The sequence below is a fragment of the Oncorhynchus nerka genome, linkage group LG9b, assembly GCF_034236695.1.
Source record: "Oncorhynchus nerka isolate Pitt River linkage group LG9b, Oner_Uvic_2.0, whole genome shotgun sequence".
NCBI classification, from domain to species: domain Eukaryota; kingdom Metazoa; phylum Chordata; class Actinopteri; order Salmoniformes; family Salmonidae; genus Oncorhynchus; species Oncorhynchus nerka.
The window spans coordinates 14,297,921-14,314,411 of record NC_088424.1 but is presented as its reverse complement, the minus strand read 5'-3'; the positions used below and the strand labels follow the sequence as shown (position 1 = coordinate 14,314,411).

General features: G+C 45.5%; 1 protein-coding gene across 2 annotated transcripts; it reads left to right on the top strand.

The window, feature by feature from the left end:
- Positions 1-8,097: 8,097 nt before the first annotated feature.
- LOC115113923 (zona pellucida sperm-binding protein 3-like) lies at positions 8,098-12,661 on the top strand. Of its 2 annotated transcripts, none has more exons than XM_029641861.2 (11): positions 8,098-8,576; positions 8,663-8,778; positions 8,868-8,971; positions 9,776-9,953; positions 10,132-10,249; positions 10,394-10,479; positions 10,603-10,799; positions 10,959-11,135; positions 11,704-11,838; positions 11,913-12,041; positions 12,422-12,661. In XM_029641861.2, exons 1-10 carry the CDS (start codon positions 8,157-8,159, stop codon positions 12,035-12,037), a joined length of 1,656 nt encoding a protein of 551 aa, XP_029497721.1. In that variant the 5' UTR covers positions 8,098-8,156; the 3' UTR covers positions 12,038-12,041; positions 12,422-12,661. The 2 variants fall into 2 exon arrangements, with proteins under 2 accessions (XP_029497721.1, XP_029497722.1); XM_029641862.2 differs by having other exon boundaries at positions 12,404-12,661.
- The last annotated feature ends 3,830 nt before the right edge of the window (positions 12,662-16,491 follow it).

The following is a 16,491-nucleotide window of genomic DNA, read 5'->3' as shown; positions in this document are numbered from 1 at the left end:
GCGGAAGTTAGAATAGCAGTGATCCAAGGTTTTGCCAGCCCTGGTTGCGCAATCGATATGCTGATACAATTTAGGGAGTCTTGTTTTCAGATTAGCCTTGTTAAAATCCCCAGCTACAATGAATGCAGCCTCAGGATGTATGGATTCCAGTTTGCAAAGAGTCAAATAAAGTTCGTTCAGAGCCATCGATGTGTCTGCTTGGGGGGAATATATACGCTGTGATTATAATCGAAGAGAATTCCCTTGGTAGATAATGCGGTCGACATTTGATTGTGAGGAATTCTAAATCAGGTGAACAGAAGGACTTGAGTTCCTGTATGCTTTTGTGACCATACCACGTCTTGTTAGCCATAAGGCATACGCCCACGCCCCTCTTCTTACCAGAAAAATGTTTGTTTCTGTCGGCGCGATGCGTGGAGAAACCCGCTGGCTGCACTGACTCCAATAGCGTCTTTCCAGTGAGCCATGTTTCCGTGAAGCAAAGAACATTACAGTCTCTGATGTCCCTCTGGAATGCTACCCTTGCTCGGATTTCATCAACCTTGATGTCAAGAGACTGGACATTGGCGAAAAGTATACTCGGGAGTGGTGCACGATGAGCCCGTCTCCGGAGTCTGACCAGAAGACCGCTACGTTTCCCTCTTTTACGAAGTTGTTTTTTTGGGTCGCCGGCTGGGATCCATTCCGTTGTCCTGGGTGAAAGGCAGAACACAGGATCCGCTTCGTGAAAGTCATATTCTTGGTCATACTGATGGTGAGTTGACGCTGCTCTTATATTCAGTAGTTCTTCTCAACTGTATGTAATGAAACCTAAGATGACCTGGGGTACTAATGTAAGAAATAACACGTAAAAAAACAGGAACACGAAGCGAGGCGGCCATCTCTGTCGGCGCCGGAACTAAGCTGTGTACATTCCCCCTCAAGCACCCACCAAGATGGCCCTAAAGGACATTAACTGGACTCTATGTAAACTGGAAACCATATTTCCTGAGGCTGCATTTATTGTAGCTGGGGATTTTAACTTCTTTGTTCGAGCCATCCCGGATCCGGTATTGTGACTACAGCCTCAAGCTCATTACCATAACGCAACGTTAACTATTCATGAAAATTGCAAATGAAATTAAATTAATCTATTTGCTCTCAAGCTTAGCCTTTTGTTAACAACACTGTCATCTCAGATTTTCAAAATATGCTTCTCAACCATTGCAAAACAAGCATTTGTGTAACAGTATTGATAGCCTAGCGTAGCATTTAGCGTTAGCATTCAGCAGGCAACATTTTCACAAAAACCAGAAAAGCATTCAAATAAAATCATTTACCTTTGAAGAACTTTGGATGTTTTCAATGAGGAGACTCTCAGATAGCAAATGTTCAGTTTTTCCTGAAAGATTATTTGTTTAGGACAAATCGCTCCGTTTTCTGCGTCACGTTTAGCTACAAAAAAAACCTGTATCCAGGATTGTGTAAATCTATCCGCAAGCTCATTAGCATAACACAACGTTAACTATTCATGAAAATTGCAAATGAAATTAAATTAATCTATTTGCTCTCAAGCTTAGCCTTTTGTTAACAACACTGTCATCTCAGATTTTCAAAATATGCTTTTGAACCATAGCTAAACAAGCATTTGTTTAACAGTATTGATAGCCTAGCATAGGATTATGCCTGTCTTTCAGCATGCAACATTTTTACAAAAACCAGAAAAGGATTCAAATAAAATCATTTACCTTTGAAGAACTTCAGATGTTTAAATGAGGAGACTCTCAGTTAGATAGCAAATGTTCCGTTTTTACAAAAAATATTATTTATGTCGACTAATCGCTCCATTTTGTTCATCACGTTTGGGTAAAAAAAAAATATATATATATTAAGTCATTAAAACGCGAACTTTTTTCCAAATTAACTCCATAATATCGACAGAAACATGGCAAACCGATGTTTAGAATCAACCCTCAAGGTGTTTTTCACATATCTATCGATGATAAAATCCTTCGTGGCAGTTGACTTTCTCTTCTGAAGAAATGGAACGCGCATGGACCTACAGATTACGCAATAATTTCGACACAGGACACCGGGCGGGACACCAGGTAAATGTAGTCTCTTATGGTCAATCTTCCAATGATATGCCTACAAACACGTCACAATGCTGCAGACACCTTGGAGAAACGACACAAAGGGCAGGCTCATTCCTGGCGCATTGACAGCCATATAAGGAGACATTGGAACACAGCGCCTTCAGAATCTGGGGCATTTCCTGTATGAAACTTCATCTTGGTTTCGCCTGTAGCATTAGTTCTGGGGCACTCACAGATAATATCTTTGCAGTTTTGGAAACGTCAGAGTTTTGTCTTTCCAAGGCTGTCAATTCCATGCATAGTCGAGCATCTTTTCGTGACAAAATATTGCGCTTAAAACGGGCACGTATTTTTATCCAATAATGACATAGCGCCTCCATAGGTTGAAGAGGTTAACAAAGCAAATTTGAGAACAAGGCTACCTAAATTCTATCAGCATATTGATGGCACTTTTCGCAGGGGTAATACACTCGACCACTGCTACTCTAACTTCCGCGATGCATACAAAGCCCTCCCTTCAGGCAAATCCAACCACGACGTCATCTTGCTCCTACCGTCTTATAGGCAGAAACTCAAACAGGATGTACCAGTGACTAGAACTATTCAACGCTGGTCTAACCAATCGAAATACACGCTTCAAGATTGTTTTGATCACACGGACTGGGATATGTTCCGGTCAGCTTCAGAGAATAACATCAACCTATACGTTGACTCGGTGAGTGAATTTATAAGGAAGTGCATTGGAGATGTTGGACCAACTGTGACTATTAAAACCTAACCTAAACAGAAACCGTGGATGGATGGCGGCATTCGCGCAAAACTGAAAGCACGAACCATCGCATTTAACCATGGAAAAAGGCCTGGGAATTTGGCTGAATATAAACAGTGTAGTTATTCCCTCAGCAAGGCAATCAAACAAGCGAAATGCCGGTACAGGGACAAAGTGGAGGCCCAATTCAACGGCTCAGACATGACACATATGTGGCAGGGTCTACAGGAAATCATGAACTACAAAAAGAAAACCAGCCACATCACGGACAACGACGTCACATTTCCAGACAAACTAAACACCTTCTTTGCCCGCTTTGAGGATAATATAGTGCCACCGCCACGAGCCGCTGACAAGAACTGAGGCGCCCCTCTTCTTCTCCGTGGCCGACGTGAGCACAACATTTAAACGTGTTAACCCTCGCAGGGCTGCTGGCCCAGACGGAATACCTAGCCGCGTCCTCAGAGCATGCGCAGACCAGCTGGCTGGTGTGTTTACAGACATATTCAATCATTCCCTATCCCAGTCTGCTGTCCCCACATGCTTCACGATGGCCTCCATGGTTCCTGTACCCAGGAAGGCAAAGATAACTGAACTAAATGACTACCGCCCCGTAGCACTCACTTCTGTCATCCTGAAGTGCTTTAAGAGACTAGTCAAGGATCATATAATTTCCACCTTCCAGCAACCCTAGACCCACTTCAGTTTGCATACCGCCCAAACAGGTCCACAGACGATGCAATCGCCATCACACTGCACACTGCCCTATCCCATCTGGACAAGAGGAATACCTATGTAAGAATGCTGTTCATTGACTACAGCTCAGCATTCAACACCATAGTACCCTCCAAGCTCATCGTCAAGCTGGAGGCCCTGGGCCTCAACCCCGTCCTGTGCAATTGATTACTGGACTTTTCTGATGGGCTGCCCCCAGGTGGTGAACGTAAGAAACAACATCTCTACCTCGCTGAACACTGGGGCCCCACACGGGTGCGTGCACAGCCCCCAACTGTACTCCCTGTTCACCCACGACTGCGTGGCCATAGCACGCCTCTAACTCAACCATTAAGTTTGCAAACGACACAACAGTAGTGGGCTTGATTACCAACAACGACGAGACAGCCTACAGGGAGGAGGTGAGGGCACTCTGAGTTTTTATTTATTTTATTTCACCTTTATTTAACCAGGTAGGCAAGTTGAGAACAAGTTCTCATTTACAATTGTGACCTGGCCAAGATAAAGCAAAGCAGTTCGACACATACAACGACACAGAGTTACACATGGAGTAAAACAAACATACAGTCAATAATACAGTATAAACAAGTCTATATACGATGTGAGCAAATGAGGTGAGATAAGGGAGGTGAAGGCAAAAAAACGCCATGGTGGCAAAGTAAATACAATATAGCAAGTAAAACACTGGAATGGTAGATTTGCAGTGGAAGAATGTGCAAAATAGAGATAAAAATAATGAGGTGCAAAGTAGCAAAATAAATAAATAAATAAAATAAATACAGTAGGGAAAAGAGGTAGTTGTTTGGGCTAAATTATAGGTGGCCTATGTACAGGTGCTGACAGTTGGTGCTTAAAGCTAGTGAGGGAGATAAGTGTTTCCAGATTCAGAGATTTTTGTAGTTCGTTCCAGTCATTGGCAGCAGAGAACTGGAAGGAGAGGCGGCCAAAGAAAGAATTGGTTTTGGGGGTGACCAGAGAGATATACCTACTGGAGCGCGTGCTACAGGTGGGTGATGCTATGGTGACCAGCGAGCTGAGATAAGGGGGGACTTTACCTAGTAGCGTCTTGTAGATGACATGGAGCCAGTGGGTTTGGCGACGAGTATGAAGCGAGGGCCAGCCAACGGGAGCGTACAGGTCGCAATGGTGGGTAGTATATGGGGCTTTGGTGACAAAACGGATTGCACTGTGATAGACTGCATCCAATTTGTTGAGTAGGGTATTGGAGGCTATTTTGTAAATGACATCGCCGAAGTCGAGGATTGGTAAGATGGTCAGTTTTACAAGGGTATGTTTGGCAGCATGAGTGAAGGATGCTTTGTTGCGAAATAGGAAGCCAATTCTAGATTTAACTTTGGATTGGAGATGTTTGATGTGGGTCTGGAAGGAGAGTTTACAGTCTAACCAGACACCTAGATATTTGTAGTTGTCCACGTATTCTAAGTCAGAGCCGTCCAGAATAGTGATGTTGGACAGGCGGGCAGGTGCAGGCAGCGATCGGTTGAAGAGCATGCATTTAGTTTTACATTTATTTAAGAGCATTTGGAGGCCACGGAAGGAGAGTTGTATGGCATTGAAGCTTGCCTGGAGGGTTGTTAACACAGTGTCCAAAGAAGGGCCAGAAGTATACAGAATGGGGTTGTCTGCGTAGAGGTGGATCAGAGACTCACCAGCAGCAAGAGCGACATCATTGATGTATACAGAGAAGAGAGTCGGTCCAAGAATTGAACCCTGTGGCACCCCCATAGACACTGCCAGAGGTCTGGACAGCAGACCTTCCGATTTGACACACTGAACTCTATCAGAGAAGTAGTTGGTGAACCAGGCGAGGCAATCATTTGAGAAACCAAGGCTGTCGAGTCTGTCGAGTCTGTCGATGAGGATGTGGTGAAAGCCTTGGCCAGATCAATGAATACGGCTGCACAGTAATGTTTCTTATCGATGGCGGTTAAGATATCGTTTAGGACCTTGAGCGTGGCTGAGGTGCACCCATGACCAGCTCTGAAACCAGATTGCATAGCAGAGAAGGTATGGTGAGATTCGAAATGGTCGGTAATCTGACTTGGCTTTCGAAGACCTTAGAAAGGCAGGGTAGGATAGATATAGGTCTGTAGCAGTTTGGGTCAAGAGTGTCCCCCCCTTTGAAGAGGGGGATGACTGCAGCTGCTTTCCAATCTTTGGGAATCTCAGACGACACGAAAGAGAGGTTGAACAGGCTAGTAATAGGGGTGGCAACAATTTCGGCAGATAATTTTAGAAAGAAAGGGTCCAGATTGTCTAGCCCAGCTGATTTGTAGGGGTCCAGATTTTGCAGCTCTTTCAGAACATCAGCTGACTGGATTTGAGAGAAGGAGAAATGGGGAAGGCTTGGGCGAGTTGCTGTGGGGGGTGCAGTGCTGTTGACCGGGGTAGGAGTAGCCAGGTGGAAAGCATGGCCAGCCGTAGAAAAATGCTTATTGAAATTCTCAAATATGGTGGATTTATCAGTGGTGACAGTGTTTCCTATCTTCAGTGCAGTGGGCAGCTGGGAGAAGGTGTTCTTATTCTCCATGGACTTTACAGTGTCCCAGAACTTTTTTGAGTTAGTGTTGCAGGAAGCAAATTTCTGCTTGAAAAAGCTAGCCTTGGCTTTTCTAACTGCCTGTGTATAATGGTTTCTAGCTTCCCTGAACAGCTGCATATCACAGGGGCTGTTCGATGCTAATGCAAAACACCATTTTGTGTTGGTTAAGGGCAGTCAGGTCTGATTTCTTGAATGGGGCATGCTTATTTAAGATGGTTAGGAAGGCATTTAAAAAAAATACCCAGGCATCCTCTACTGACGGGATGAGATCAATATCCTTCCAGGATATCCCGGCCAGGTCGATTAGAAAGGCCTGCTCGCTGAAGTGTTTCAGGGAGCGTTTGACAGTGATGAGTGGAGGTCGTTTGACCGCTGACCCATTACGGATGCAGGCAATGAGGCAGTGATCGCTGAGATCTTGGTTGAAGACAGCAGAGGTGTATTTAGAGGGCAAGTTGGTTAGAATGATATCTATGAGGGTGCCCGTGTTTAAGGCTTTGGGGAGGTACCTGGTAGGTTCATTGATCATTTGTGTGAGATTGAGGGCATCAAGCTTAGATTGTAGGATGGCTGGGGTGTTAAGCATGTTCCAGTTTAGGTCGCCTTGCAGCACGAGCTCTGACGATAGATGGGGGGAAATCAGTTCACATATGGTGTCCAGAGCACAGCTGGGGGCAGAGGGTGGTCTACAGGCGGCAACGGTGAGAGACTTGTTTTTAGAGAGGTGGATTTTTAAAAGTAGAAGTTCAAATTGTTTGGGTACAGACCTGGATAGTAGGACAGAACTCTGCGGGCTATCCTTGCAGTAGATTGTAACACCGCCCCCTTTGGCAGTTCTATCTTGTCTGAAAATGTTGTAGTTTGGGATGAACATTTCAGAATTTTTGGTGGTCTTCCTAAACCAGGATTCAGACACAGCTAGAACAGTGTGTGGAGTGTGGTGTCAGGAATACAACTTCTCACTCAACGTCAAAAAAGATGATCGTGGACATCAGGAAACAGCTGAAGGAGCCCCCCACCTACATCGAAGGGACACCAGTGGAGAAAGTGGAAAGTTCCTTGGTATACACATCAACGACAAACTGAAATGGTCCACCCACACAGACAGTGTGGTGAAGAAGGTGCAACAGCGCCTCTTCAACCCCAGGAGGCTGAAGAAATGTGGCTTGTCACCCAAAACCCTGACTAACTTTTACAGATCCACAATCGAGAGCCTCCTGTCAGGAAGTATCACAGCCTGGTACAGCAACTGCTTGCCCTCAACCGCAAGGCTCTATCAGAGGGTGGTGCACTGCCCACCATGACATCTATAGCACCCGATGTCACAGGTAAGCAAAAAAAGATCATCAAAGACAACAGCCACCCGAGCCACTGCCTGTTCACACCGCTACCATCCAGAAGGTGAGGTCAGTACAGGTGCATCGAAGCTGGGACTGAGAGACTGAAGAACAGCTTCTATCTCAAGGCCATCAGACTGCTCTCCTACATGGAGACCCAATCACTGGCCACGTTAACAAATGGATCACTAGTCACTTTAAACGATGCCACTTAATAATGTTTACATATCTTATAATACTCATATCATTTTTATGTACTGTATTTTATACCATCTATTGCACCTTGCCTATGCAGCTTGGCCATTGTTCACTGTGGAACCGTATATGTACATTTTCTCATTCACCCATTTTAGATGTGTGTATTAGCTGTAGTTGTTGGGGAACTGTTAGATTACTTGTTAGATATTACTGCACTGTCGGGAACCAGAAGCACAAACATTTCGCTAAACTCGCATTAACATCTGCTAACCATGTGTATGTGAGAAATAAAATGTGATTTGATTTGAACATGTGTGCCAATTAAAGATCTTGACTAATCAGATGCAAGGCCAAATTAGTGCGTAATCCAGCCCAGGTGTGCAGCCTGGTTGTTTGATAAAAGCTACCTCAGTTTCATCAATTGTAGCATAGCAGAGGCACGCTGTCCTCTAACCTACAGAGTCACATTAGTTGTTGGCATGGGACTCATGATGGCAAACATGCTCAGGTTATTGTTCAAGCAACTGGTTTGGTTTTTACTTGTAAAAAACATCTTAATCTCTCCTGCTTTGTCATATACTAGCACTGACACATGGCAACAACTTCCAAGGCGAACACCGCAATTTGACAATCGTCCACGCTTTAAACAGCCTCCACTCCAACAAACAGTTTCAAGGCCAGTTCGAGTAGAAACTGTCGCTGTGACGTGCCAGTCAGACTACATGGAGATAGTCGTGAAGGCTGATCTGTTTAAACTCGGTAATCTAATCGACGTGGATGACCTGCGACTTGGAGTTGAACAGTACCAAGACCAAGAGCCGTGTAGGGCTACAGCTTCAGCAGCCGGAGATGAGTACAGAATATTTGCAGCACTTTCGGACTGTGGAACCAAGTACATGGTAATATATATATATATATATTTTTTAAATCAGTAGTGTACTTCTTGAAACAACCTTCTCTTAAATGCTGCTTTGTGACTCCACAGCTGAACGAAGACTCATTGATCTACGCAAACCTCCTCAGATATACACCCAGAACCACACCAGATGGCGTTATTCGAATGGCTGGTGCTCTAATCCCAATTGAGTGTCATTATGAAAGGTGAGTTTAGGCTATACTGTTGTATGACGTTCATAGGAATCCTGCGTTGACCTATTGGTGTACTTACGGGTCTGTACTTTCTGTTTCAGGAAGTACAGTTTGGACAGCTCTTCTCTCCAGCCGACCTGGATCCCTTTCACCGCCACAGTGTCTGCTGAAGACACCCTGCAGTTCTCATTGACGCTTATGACAAGTGGGTATATAAATCCTGGGCTGCATTTCGCAGTGTCCAATTTTGTTGACCATTCAGATAATAAATCAAAAGGATACAATGGTGCTCTCCCAGAAGCTTGGTAAAACCCGTGAATTGAATGTTAAGATATCAAATTGATTTATATAGCCCTTCTTACATCAGCTGATATGTCAATGTGCTGTACAGAAACCCAGCCTAAAACCGCAAGCAATGTAGGTGTAGAAGCACGGTGGCTAGGAAACTCCCTAGAAAGGCTCTGACGGGTGGCCAGTCCTCTTCTAGCTGTGCCGGGTGGAGATTATAACAGAACATGGCAACGATGTTCAAATGTTCATGCATGGTCAAATAATAATCACAGAAGTTGTCGAGGGTGCAACAGGTCAGCACCTCAGGAGTAAATGTCAGTTGACTTTTCATAGCCGATCATTGAGAGTATCTCTACCGCTCCTGCTGTCTCTAGAGTTGAAAATGGCAGGTCTGGAACAGGTAGCACGTCCGGTGAACAGGTCATGGTTCCATAGCCGCAGGCAGATTATAAATGTACTATGTAGCATAAATGCCCCTCTGACATGCAAAATACGGAATCACATCAGACAACTGTTATTGGGGACACTTCTATCTGCAACGTTATACAGTTTGCCTCCTAAACATGGACCTCATTTTAATCCATTATTAGATGCTCACTAGTTGAGCGCCTATTGACAATGTGTTCTGGCCGGGGTAGTTTTAATAGCGACTCGCGTTGGTAACTTTAAAACTAATCGGTTGCAGTAAGGTCTTTCTTTACTGCCATTTCCTTTCCAGGTGACTGGCTCTATGAGCGGGGTTCTGGAGTCTACTTCCTGGGTGATCTCATCAACATTGAGGCGTCTGTCAGGGTTTCTCACCACACCAGGCTCAGGGTCTTTGTTAGCAGCTGCGTGGCCACACTGGACCCTGATAGCAACTCTGTCCCCAGATATGTCTTCATTGATAGTGATGGGTAAGCAGGGGGGGATGGCTTAGAACGACTATTATCCGGCTGGCCCGTAGAGAACGATGGAATATGCCATTTGAGGACTTCCACCATTTTTAAAGTAGTCAACTGGTTTCTTTGAGACTTCTCAATTGGTTACTAAGGAAGATGCCCCAATATGTATTTTAATATTATCTCCCTCCAGGTGCTTGATGGATTCCCAGCTGCCTGGTTCCCGCTCTGGTTTCATGCGTAGAAACCAGGACAACAAGCTCGGGTTCCACATTGATGCATTTAGGTTCCACCAGGGGGACAGGGCAGAGGTGAGGGCGGTATTTAATAAAAACAATGTTGTAGAGGCCATTATGGGTACTGTAGTTAAATTATTCTACAGTAACATAATTTACAGACATTATGTAGGCTACTGTGATTCTACATCTTTGTTTTGCTCATCCTGTTTTTCACAGCTGTACATCACTTGCCACCTTATGGCAGTCCCTGTCATGGACCATGCAGAGCCTAGCAACAAGGCATGCTCCTTCATTGATGGCAGGTGGGATAAGTCACATTTCCTTAGCTACTGTTACTGGGCTGTGAGCTATTCACTGGAATAACCATAGCTTTTTAAAAAAGTGATGTGTTCTTGGTCCATGAGTAGATATTTCATACATTTCAGATGGAGGTCTGCTGATGAGAATGATTTGCTATGTGGGCGTTGTCCAAGCCTGAGTAGACAGAAGGGCGTTGTTCAAGCTCCAGCACAACGTCCCCTCAGTCCAAGACTAGGTGGTAGCCAACTTGAACCCCGTGTCTACCGCAACAAATCCTCAGCCTCTGGTGACAATTGGAGTATTGAGATGAAGGCCAAGAAAGGTGTATTTGACATCTTAATCCCTCTATTCCATCACCACCTTCTCAAAACACATTTCAGGGGCGGGACCTTCCCCCAATTTCCATCTCAACCATATTCGAGAACTAATTGAGTGTCTTGACTGCAAATGTATGTGTTTAATTAATGTGTTGTCATTTTAGTATGGGACCAGGATACTACTTTGGGCCCCATGATGGTCATCCCAAGTAAACAGAAGAGTACACCTCTATCTCCACGGACGAGTGGAGGTATCGATATACCTGGCTTCCCTTCCTCAACAGGGGACAGGAAGCTCGTATCACCTGGCAGTCGTTGGCGTGGGAATGACTTCAAGAGAGGTAATTTGACTCTGACATGGCATAATCTTATTCCTTATGTAGATGCACTACCTTTGAACAGGTAGTCTTGAGAACCCAACCCTAGGCAACAGCAGTAACTAGGGTCTGGTTTCAATGACTGACTCGTTTGGCAACTTCTCCCAACAAATCACTAGGCAGAACGTCATGATTTGAACCCACATTTTTCAGGGAATACCTTTGCAGTGGTTTTAGTGAAGGTAGTTGAGGCAAACTAGCCACTTGCATAATGCACTCAATAAAAATAACGGATCTCCATCTTGCTAGATATTTTTATGTATTCAAGCGGATAAGGTAGTGATATAGGCAGACTTAGTTCCTCTATGCCAAACTCTCATTCTAGTACGTACAGAAGATCAAAGCCAGTTTTTTAAAATGTGTGGGAGGCAACCAGGATGTCTAGACTATTGCCCAGACCATGATGCACTGGTCAAAAGTAGTGCACTCTATAGGTCATCGGGTGTCATTTCGGACACCTGTCTTTTCCTATCCCTATAGGCTAGCAATTCTGCCAACACTGGCTGTGTTAATCTGTTACATTTAATTCCAGGACCTTATTTCGCCCAATCCCAAAATGAGGCTAGTCCCTTGGGCCCAAGGGTCGGACCCAACAACGAGCACGGTCTCGTTAGCTCTGCAACATATGATGGCTTCATCAGGCAGAAAGAACTAATCGCCCAACGAGGTAATGACAGTACGTTACTGTTTTGAATGTATGATAATTGCATGTAGGCTCTGTGCTAAATCGTCTGTTCTCAGAGCTGGAGGCCACTCCAGACCCTGAGATGATTCCTACACCTGAGCCCATTGGAGACCTTGAGGTTACCACAGAGAAACAGGGTCTGGGTGAAGAGGAGGCTCAGTACGAGATTGGAACCTATTGAAAGGGTATGTATGGGATGATGGTACTGCTATTATAGAGGGAAATAACCTGCACATGGCAAGCAGGTTAGCACTTATTGGGATGGCTCCACAGAATATTCACTAGCTGGCACAGCCACAAGGTAATAAAATATGATTTTTAAACATTAACCTCACTGCCAACCCTAATGTCTAACATGAAATTAAAAGCATACATTGTTACAATGTAGCCAATTTTGACTTTCCATCTGGCACATCAAGTGGAAATCGCTCAGTTCTGCCTCCAGGACAATACCGTCTCAAATGTCAACCTGAACATGGCAATTGCCAGTATCACTTTTAAATATCTGCTTTTGATGTAGTTTCATAAAGAAGGGATATGTTCTCAGTCACTATCCAATTTCTAGAATTGGAAGGCGTTGTTGTGGTGGCCCATAGACTTGCTCCAAGCAGCAGCACACCAACTCACTGAGGTTGGTGCCGGTCCTGATGTCCCAGCACACAAGGAGGATGACCCTACAACAAAGTGACCTAAGCACCACATCTGCTCCTGGCGAACTCAACCAGTGAAGAGACTACCATAACACTGAGACGATATCTCAAGAGATGCTTGTTAATCTCTTTGAAAAATAAATGATTTAATGCTACTTTGACTGACTTTCTGTCTTCACTATTATGCACCACATGCTAGAGTAATCTGAAATATTGCCTTAATTTGTTAAAGTGAGGGCCTGTTGCTGCCAACGGACATTTCCTAGCTTAGTCTTTGGTCTGTATTGGTGTTTGCGTAGCCAGACATCAAATCCTGGATTAATGTGACTCTGTCCCGAGGTTCCTGATTGAGCATGTAAGCTACAGGGCATTCTGAGACATTGGGCTTGCTACGAAGGGTCTGAGGAATGGGTGGACTGCACAAGAGGTTGGTGGCCCCTTAATTGGGGAGACCGGGCTTGTGGTAACTGCAGTGGAATGGTATCAAACCCATGGTTTCCAAGTGTTTGCCATTCGTGCCGTTCTTCCCTCAACCTCCACTGGCGGACTGGAACCAGGAATCGGCACTGGCATTTCTAACTGGTCCTTACACTTCTCCTTTAGGAAATCTTTAATTCTGTGCGTAACACTTGTATCTTATCAAAGTGCATGAGAATTTCTGCAAATTAATGTGGCTCTCTGCAAATTTGCCGGATGTTTTTGAAGCAACATTAATGCGCCAACAGATTTTGGGATATAAATATGAACTTATTTAGGCAAATAATTACAATTTAGCAGATTAACACGAGTGATAAATGATCAGATGGTCATGTGCAGGTAGAGATACTGGTGTGCAAAAGAGCAGAAAAGTCAATAAAAACAGTATGGGTTGAGGTAGGTAAATTGGGCTGGCTATTTACCGATGGACTATGTACAGCTGCAGCGATCGGTTAGTTGCTCAGATAGCAGGTATGTAAAGATGGTGAGGGAGATAAAAGCCTCCAACTTCAGCGATTTTTGCAATTTGTTCCAGTCACAGGCAGCAGAGACCTGGAAGGAAAGGCGGCCAAATGAGGTGTTGGCTTTAGGGATGATCAGTGAGACACCTGCTGGAGCGCGTGCTACGGGTGGGTGGTGTTGCCATCGTGACCAGTGAACTGAGATAAGGCGGAGCTTTACCTAGCATGGACTTGTAGATGACCTGGAGCCAGTGGGTCAGCCGACTAGAGCATACAGGTTGCCTTGGTGGGTGGTATAAGGTGCTTTAGTAACAAAACAGATGGCACTGTGATAAACTGCATCCAGTTTGCTGAGTAGAGTATTGGAAGATATTTTGTAGATGACATCGCCAAAGTCGAGGATCGGTAGGATAGTCAGTTTTACTAGGGTAAGGCAGCGTGAGTGAAGGAGGAATAGAAAGCCAACTCTCCAGATTTGATTTTAGATTGGAGATGTTTGATCTGAGTCTGGAAGGAGAGTTTACAGTCTAGCCAGACACCTAGGTACTTATAGATGTCCACATATTCTAGGTCGGAACCATCCAGGGTGGTGATGCTAGTCGGGCATGCGGGTGCAGGCAGCGAACGGTTGAAAAGCATGCATTTGGTTTTACTAGCGTTTAAGAGCAGTTGGAGGCCAAGGAAGGAGTGTTGTATGGCATTGAAGCTCGTTTGGAGGTTAGATAGCACAGTGGAAGGGCCAGAAGTATACAGAATGGTGTCGTCTGCGTAGAGGTGGATCAGGGAATCGCCCGCAGCAAGAGCAACATCATTGATATATACAGAGAAAAGAGTCGGCGAGAGAATTGAACCCTGTGGCACCCCCATAGAGACTGCCAGAGGACCGGACAACATGCCCTCCGATTTGACACACTGAACTCTGTCTGCAAAGTAGTTGGTGAACCAGTCAAGGCAGTCATTAGAAAAACCGAGGCTACTGAGTCTGCCGATAAGAATATGGTGATTGACAGAGTCGAAAGCCTTGGCCAGGTCGATGAAGACGGCTGCACAGTACTGTCTTTTATCGATGGCGGTTATGATATCGTTTAGTACCTTGAGCGTGGCTGAGGTACACCCGTGACCGGCTCGGAAACCAGATTGCACAGCGGAGAAGGTACGTGGGATTCGAGATGGTCAGTGATCTGTTTGTTGACTAGGCTTTCGAAGACCTTAGATAGGCAGGGCAGGATGGATATAGGGGGGGAGCTGTTGGCCGAGGTTGGAGTAGCCAGGAGGAAGGCATGGCCAGCCGTTGAGAAATGCTTGTGAAAGTTTTCGATTATCATGGATTTATCAGTGGTGACCGTGTTACCGAGCCTCAGTGCAGTGGGCAGCTGGGAGGAGGTGCTCTTGTTCTCCATGGACTTTTCAGTGTCTCAGAACTTTTGGGCGTTAGAGCTACAGGATGCAAATTTCTGCTTGTAAAAGCTGGCCTTTGCTTTCCTGACTGACTGCGTGTATTGGTTCCTGACTTCCCTGAACAGTTGCATATCGCGGGGACTATTCAATGCTATTGCAGTCTGCCACAGGATGTTTTTGTGCTGGTCGAGGGCAGTCAGGTCTGGAGGGAACCAAGGGCTATATCTGGCTCTACGCTCCAGACCTCCAGTGCGCCTCCACGGTCAAGTATATCCTGTGCCAGGCCCACGCACCCGGCCTCCTGTGCATGTCTCCAGCCTGGTACGTCCTGTGCCTGCTCCGTGCACGAAGCCTCCAGTGACGATCCACGGCCCGGAGCCTCCGGTGACGATCCACGGTCCGGAGCCTCCAGCGAAGATCCATGGTCCGGAGCCTCCGGCGACGATCCACGGTCCGGAGCCTCCGGCGACGATCCACGGTCCGGAGTCCCAGACGACGGTCCGCGGTCCAGTTCCACGGAAGCGGAGGGATCCACGAGCGGAGTCTACGTCCCGAACCGGAGCCGCCACCAAGGCTAGATGCCCAACCGGACCCTCCCCCATAGAGTCAGATTTTGCGGCCGAAGTCCGCACCTTGATGTTTCGTTTTGTTACTCTTTATTTTGTTTTGTTGCTGGTTCACTTTAATAAATATGATGAACGCTTTCCACGCTGCACCTTGGTCCGATCCTTCAAACAACAAGCGTTACAAGTATCCACCCTTTCCTTGATTTCAGGCCGGTTGTACAAGAGGCCACAATTTGGCTTTGCTGCCTTGTCTGCTGCAGTCAAGTCCTTACCGAATCTACATTTTCTCTTTCAGAAAGGCGCTTTCCTTTGCTTTGTTCCAAACTGCATCTCTCGCTGTGCGAAAAGCAAACTGGATGATGATCTAGCGGCTGACGATGGCATCTTGTTTCTTCCCAATACGATGAGCGACATCCACAGCCATATCCATCGGGGAAGTTCGTTGCCAGATGTCTCTTACAAAGCGCTTCACATTCTCATCCTGGTCCTCGGGGACACCGTAAAACCTTCTCCGGTATCGCTCTGCTTCCGATAAGTGCTCTTGCATGTCTGTGATGATCTTCTCCTGTGCAATACATTTCTCAGAAGTAGCAGTGTTTGCAAGTTTAAGCTCTTCTCGATACTCTTGTATGCATGATTCAGAGAGGTCTCAAGGTCAACTATTTTTGATGTGTTTTCGCGTATCATTTTCTCCAGACCATTGGCTCTTTCGTTTATCTTTGCAGAAACAGTATTGATTATGTTGACCTGTAGTTCGCGCAAAGACGATTCTTTCTGTGTCTTTTTGGGTGCAGGACTATTGACTGGATTTTCAGAATCAACCGAATGTCCAGAATCTTCCATGTCTTCTCCCGAGGAGTCAGGTGGTAGTTTTTTTCCAATGTATGAGTGCTCAGCTAGCAACTGCCATCTCCTCCCTTTGCTCTTTGGCACATTGTTTTCTTCCATTTCTCAAAGTTTCAGATCAAATTATCGGTCAACTAAGCGTTGTTCTCTATTGTGTTCACTATAAGCCAGGTTCCGTTACATTTAAGTACGTTTGATGACATTGAGGAGTAAGCGACAGTACATACTAGGGATGCA

Excerpts from the sequence above, each read along its gene's own strand:
- LOC115113923 (XM_029641861.2), top strand. The coding sequence starts at position 8,157 with ATGGGACTCATGATGGCAAACATGCTCAGGTTATTGTTCAAGCAACTG. Across the intron at positions 8,972-9,775 it reads CTCATTGACGCTTATGACAA|GTGACTGGCTCTATGAGCGG; the intron begins GTGGGTATATAA and ends TTTCCTTTCCAG. Across the intron at positions 10,480-10,602 it reads TGCTCCTTCATTGATGGCAG|ATGGAGGTCTGCTGATGAGA; the intron begins GTGGGATAAGTC and ends CATACATTTCAG.